Raw genomic sequence first — 6,276 nt, 5'->3', positions numbered from 1 at the left:
GCGTCCTGCAAGGGCCCCACATTACCTGGGACCTTCTTTTTACCCCCTATGTATTTAAAAAAAGACTTCTTATTGTCCTTAATCTGGGAAGCTAGTCCCAGTTCCATCCCTGCCTTGGCCTTCCTAACTACCCCCCTACATCCCCGAACAACTGCAGAATAGCCCTCCTTGGTGATGACCCCTTCTTTCCATTGGGTGTAGGCCACCTTTTTAGCAAGGAGACATTCCCGGATGCTTTTGGTGAGCCATGGGGGTCATGTTGCTTGACCCCCACTGCCCCCTCTCACCATCTGTACCCCACTGCTTCCCACCACCACCTGCCCCCCTATCACAGGTCTGGGTGGGGGGATGAATTTAAGATAGATTCCCCAATAATTAGATTCTATACATGCAAAATTTATAAATGTGTTATGTATAGAATCTAATTATTGGGGGACCCATCTTAAATTCAGGGTCATTTTGGACTTGGGTAAATACACATTCTGGTGGCACCAGCTGAAACATACACTACACAGCTCTAAGAAGATTCTCAAGACTCTTAAGATCTCCCCATCTGCTGGTATATGCATTACAAACATACGACAAAATCCAGTTTTACAGCTCGTATGTCTGGAATTTATGCAGATGACATAATGAGCCCTTTTTTGTTATATAACACAGGAAGACAACCAAATCCAGCAAGTTTCTCTAGTTTGATACGAGAGTTTTAGGTATGGAGAACTGACAGTGAGCAGGACAGGGAACAGTGCAAATTCTTTTTATTTGGTGCCAAAGGAAGTGTTGTGAAAGGTGTCTATCAGTATCTAAAGAGTGCATTTTTAATCATGCAATTCAGATATTTTAAAATCAGTTAATAAGTAGAAGCCTGTAGCATTTTACAGGTTTCCACTTCCATAGCTATCATTAATGTCATACAGCTGTAAATGTATTAATCTTACCTGCCGTTAAGTTAAATGTTCTTCCCTTTGGTGAAGCTTGAAATGGAGAAAACCAATTCAGCACAGAACCAACAACAGGAATCTGGCGCAGCAGCCCCTGCAAAACACGCAATGGAAAGATCATTCTGGTGACTGAGCCACCCACCGGATTGCAAAGCAGCTCACGCGCTTACTTGGACAGTCTTACCTCTTCAAGAAGTCTTTCTTCATTTGCCTTCTGCAGCTGAATTTGTGCTTCTTGTATCCCTTTTCTAACAACCTCTGTCATGTTTTCCAACAGCTAATTAAAAAAACAAAAAAGTACTGCATCACTTACACTTGAACTGGCTTCTTAGTCCTAGTCTTGAAGATTACATTAAATGGAACATCTGGACATTTTTCCAAGTTAGGCCAGCACTTGGCAAATGACACTAAAGCAGACACTCAGCATAAAATTGAATGCAGATGTCTTATTTATTAAATAGTTTTTAAAGGCAGAAAACCATTCTTAAGTGAACTGCTGTCTATTCCTGTTACTTGAATGTCGTTCACCTGCATCTGGCTGTCCTCTGCATTTTCACACTACAGGGTGCATAAATGGTGCATTTCTGGTGAGGAAAACTGATAGCAGTGTGCTCTCCCTGACCATTTCCCACAGTTCAGAGGCCAAGAGCCCCTGTCTGCTTTACTCCTTTACTACTTCCCATAAGTCTGAGATTGTGATTAGGTGCAGAAGAAGGGAAGGTGGACAGGAAATGACTACACAGTGTGCCTGGAAAAACTTTAGTTACAGATACAATACAGATCATCTCATGTGTCCTGCATATTCTCACTGACAGGATAGCTCTGATAAGCAGCACTCTTCTCCCACTTCAAGGAAGGCAGGGGACAATCCTAAGAAAGGATGGAAATGCTACTCTGAAAATGGGAAGAAGATTTTCCTTTTTCTCTGCAAGAATGGCAACAGCAGCATAGGGGTGCAGAGGTTAAGAACATCTCCTCTCTGCAGGTCTTAGGGCTCTCTCAGACATAAATTGAGAGAGTTACCTAGTGGATCCAAAATGCTACAGATGTGGCTGGTTTTGCAGGACGGGTAGGAATGGAGAACTGGATTCTGAGCCTCTGGTCCTGTAGTCTTTGTTTAGAATCTGACTGGCTAGGATACATACAGGCTTGATCAGGAATATCCCTCAAGTATGCCTTGGCTCTGCTGACACTCCTTTCCTTGAGTCCTTTCTGAATACTCAACTACTTTTCTGCACAGACCCAAAGCGGGTGGGGTGGGTGCAAATGAGTTGTACCTGTGAACTGGTTCTGTGCAGAGGCCATTGATGAGGTGCAGTTGCCTTTCAGTTGTGGATCTGATGGCTTAAAATATACTAATTGCTGCAGGTCTCTTGGAGCCTCAAAAGAGGTTTCTGTTGCCTTTTCCCCCTAGAGGGATCAGGAGCAAAAGTTGGTGTATGCTCATTCATGAATCTAATCACCATCTCCTACAGAAGTAGCACTACCAGTCTGTTCATCCAGGCTTCTCTGTGCCCCTGTGATGCAAACACTGATGACTGCACACCTGAAGGAGAAACAGCCCTTCCTGAGACAAGTCAGGCATTCTGTACGAGCTGGAAAGACAACAGGGCAACTGGCACACCTCTTCAAACCTAGTCTTTATTTTCAGACCAACCATCAGATCCTAATTGTGAGCATCATTAACAACCTAGAATAACCTTTTTCTGTTCTTAAGAACTTGTAACGTGCTGAAAGCTAACTGTCCATGCTAGAATTCTACATAAAAATCATGCTGGAATTATAATGCAAACTCTCCAAGGAGAGGATCCAGGCTGAGGGCCCAGATGGGAGGAAGTAAGATGCTTGTAGTGCCACATCCCCTGAACAGAAACAGTGAGGAGAATAGCAGGAACAGACATGATAGCACTACAATAGCCATGACTAAGAGCTTCTACTGCAGAGCTGCACCCTGGTGACCCCATGAGTGGAAAGATGCAGAGGACGCCTGAAAGAGAATTTATTTTGTGGGTGAGGAAATAAGATCCGCAAGATTAATTAGCTGAAGTGGTAATCAATTATTCCATAGTAGCAGGCATTGTTCAATACCAGGAACATTTTATCTTTACTCCAATGGCAACCACCTTCCTTAATGCAGATTTTAATCCAAGAACTCCATTAGATTAGACATTAAAGGTAGCACCCAAAGCTTCTCAGGTAATCTTGTACAAGCATCAAGGAAGTGTCCTTGAAATTAACATATTGTAATGCCCATTTCCAAGCTGACGTTTTAACAGATAACTAGTGGAAACCTTCACAGTTGCACTAATGTCAGTGAAATTGCAAGAATTTATGTTAAAAGGTGGTCTCAACTCAACTCCCTAGATGTCGTTCACCTGCATTTGGCAGTTTCCTTGCATGGTTTAAACACTTTGGCTCATTGTATGATTGAATGAGTCCAGAGATTTTACAAGAATCAGACCACCGGGAATAATTCTCACAAACTTGATGTAAATCGCTCTGAGTTAAGTGTATTGGCTAAGTGTCATTTTTTTTTTTTTCCAAAAAGCACTCTGAAACCAATATATAAAGAAAACCAAGATAAAAGTCTCAATTTCAATACGTACTCTAGAATTTTCTTCAATTTCTCTGCCTGTTGCTGCAATAGTTTCTACCAGCTCAGACACATCCAGATCCTCAGTTACCATGCCAATATACACACAGTTTTTCTCCCCTCCAAATTCTGGGCCTGGAGGAAGAAGGAAGAATTTAATTATTTTTGCTGAAAATGTAAAAACCTTTCACGAGAACAACCACACTCACAATAATGTGTCTGGGAATCCCAACACTTAAGCTTTTAACTTTGCATATACCTCATTAATAAAAGCAAAAATTTAGTGCTTGGCATTGTATTTTTCTCACTGAAAAACCACATCTAAGGTTTAATGAGAAGAAACAATAGATAATATACACAACTGTATACCTATAAAAGGATATATTAAAAGGGTCACAACACCACCTAATGTGAAAAATAAGAGCTGAAATGTAGTGTATTATCTGCTATTGGCTTGTCATCTTACAGCAATAATGGTATGGAGATAATCAGGCAAGGTCTACCTGGAAATTCCTGGATTGCACCCAAAAGCCTACCATATCAACCTACAAGGAATCTGATGATTTCACTGGGATTTTGTATCACTAGTGTAGCGTTCTAAGAAATTGCTTCTTTACCATATTCATACATGGCATCACCTAGGTGATTTTCCCTTTAAGGATTAAAAATATTAGCCTGGCTTTAATAAGAATGAGACTAGAAACCACTAATGCACCGAAAGTGCAACTCGCCAGCATTCTTACCAAACCATACTACAATACCTTCATGCATTCAAATGACACCCTGGTTGAAGTGCAACTGAGATTATTTTATGTTATGGCAAAAGGCACCTAAACTATCTAACCAAGCTGTGGAATGCAGCAAACAGCCAACAGTGGGATCAGTTTGAGACTAAGAGAAGATCAATCAGAACTTCATCAACTTAAATATCACAGCATTTAGGCTTTCTGGGAAGGAAACAGTGCTCAGGTTAATACAATCCTGCTTGCCTAGTGCATCTAGTTCACAGAAGTAGTTCAGCCACCCACAGCTGTTGTTGACAAATGGAACTAGCTTTTCATTGACTACTTAGTCCAAGCAGTCTATGGAACCAAGGCTATGAAACTAAGAAAAGAAGTTCTAGAAACTTGTCTATCTTTAGAAGTTTAGGACTTGTAGTAAGACTCATAACAAGGAAAATAGAAGTCAAGAGAGCATTAACTTGACTGGAAGTTTTTTAAACAGTATATTTACCTAAAGAAAAGGAAAGATCTGATTCCAGCTCACTTAATTTTTTCAGAAGTTCAGTGTTAATTTTCTCCAATTCTTTCTCCTGCTTGTCATCATTCTTCCCATCACCTCTGTAGTCATATCTTTAACATCAAGACAGAAGACAGCACAGTTTTAGTTTACATTACAAACAAAACATGAGCAATCTATACTTTTAGCATGTTTCTACAAACTAATGTGCTACCTGAAGTCAAAATACTCCAAGTAACCAAGCAGAGGAAGTACAGTAACTGAGCATTTGCAGCTGAAGAAAAACACGTGGATACAGAAGTTTGTTGCTGTATCTTTTGAGGAGTTCAGTATTGATTACAACTCAGTTTTTTGAACAAATGGAAAACTTTATAATACGTGCCAAGAAATGATCAACACTTGTATTTGCCAAAAGACAAATGAATTCCATTATTTTTTAAAAATGGACTGTAATATTAAGCCAAATACAGTGGGATGCATAAAAGCACTTGAATACAACTGATTTACAACAATCCTTAAATGTTAGGGTTGTCAACTCAGTTATTTTGCAAAGCAGATCTTTAGCCAAGTTCCAAATGTGTTGAATAAAAAAAAGTCACAAAACAAAGATGATATCTTCAAGAAAATATAGTTCAGTCACAAATCAATAAAAGAAAATTTGAGCTGTGCCATAAGCCAAATTCTACAGGCCCACAGGATGCATTCAAATGAGCAAGGTTTTAGAAGACTAGAACTAGTGAGCAGGGTTTTAGTCTTCTTTACCAAATGCATTGTTTAGTCAAATCTCATGAGGAAAACATCAAACAATATCATGTCTGGGGCTGCCCAAAACTTACCTTATAACACCCAGTCCTGGCCAGCTGAGATCTTCAATATATGACAGACCTACTGTTCTTTTCACTTCTTGCTCAAATTCATCTCTTAGTTGTAGTGTGCTCATCAGTACTGGTATCTTCATTTTTAAGCAGTCCACCAACTGATCAATATCTTGTACCTCTGTTCCTAACACTAAAGAGCCGATCTATTAGTATGTGAAGTAGTGGACTCAGAGACAGATTATTCACATTTTGATTCAGCTCAGTCAGCCAGATACCTGGCTCTGCACATTATATTTACAATGGTCTTTGCATAGATTATCTTAATATTACTGCATTATCTTCACTTTGGTGCTGAGATCTGTTTTCAGATCTACTGTTCATTGATAAAGCAGATGCATGAAAAAAGCTGTGGCCAAGCATTCAAGAAAAAATAAGCTATATCATGGTGAGACTTTTTTGATATTATAAACTATTAATATCAATTCCTTTATTTGCTACATCAATAACTTAAAAAAATAACTTTGTCCATATACAGCAAAACTATACCAGAATGATTCTGCGCTACTGTTGTCTAAAAAGTGACAGTATAACCACATTAAAAAAAATTCTTCCCACTTCTCTATACTGTTGGTTCTCTAATCTGATACTACACCCTGTTCCGAGGAGAAAAAAATAAAAAAAAAAA

General features: G+C 39.4%; 1 protein-coding gene across 2 annotated transcripts in view; it reads right to left on the bottom strand.

Annotated features, from left to right (window-relative positions):
- The window catches only part of PDXDC1 (pyridoxal dependent decarboxylase domain containing 1), a 68,133-nt gene that overhangs the window by 6,435 nt on the left and 55,422 nt on the right, over window positions 1–6,276 (bottom strand). For both annotated transcript variants that reach the window (XM_019507408.1, XM_019507407.1), the window contains 5 exons: window positions 5,610–5,781; window positions 4,768–4,886; window positions 3,548–3,669; window positions 1,126–1,218; window positions 939–1,035 (listed from right to left, as the gene is read on the bottom strand). In XM_019507408.1, the coding sequence (XP_019362953.1) occupies window positions 939–1,035; window positions 1,126–1,218; window positions 3,548–3,669; window positions 4,768–4,886; window positions 5,610–5,781 (603 nt within the window). The remainder of the gene's footprint in view (window positions 1–938; window positions 1,036–1,125; window positions 1,219–3,547; window positions 3,670–4,767; window positions 4,887–5,609; window positions 5,782–6,276) is intronic.

This window comes from Gavialis gangeticus, unplaced genomic scaffold, assembly GCF_001723915.1.
Source record: "Gavialis gangeticus isolate Ggan-Ray unplaced genomic scaffold, GavGan_comp1, whole genome shotgun sequence".
NCBI classification, from domain to species: domain Eukaryota; kingdom Metazoa; phylum Chordata; order Crocodylia; family Gavialidae; genus Gavialis; species Gavialis gangeticus.
Note: the sequence above shows the minus strand (reverse complement) of the source record. Positions and strands in the feature narration are given on the sequence as shown.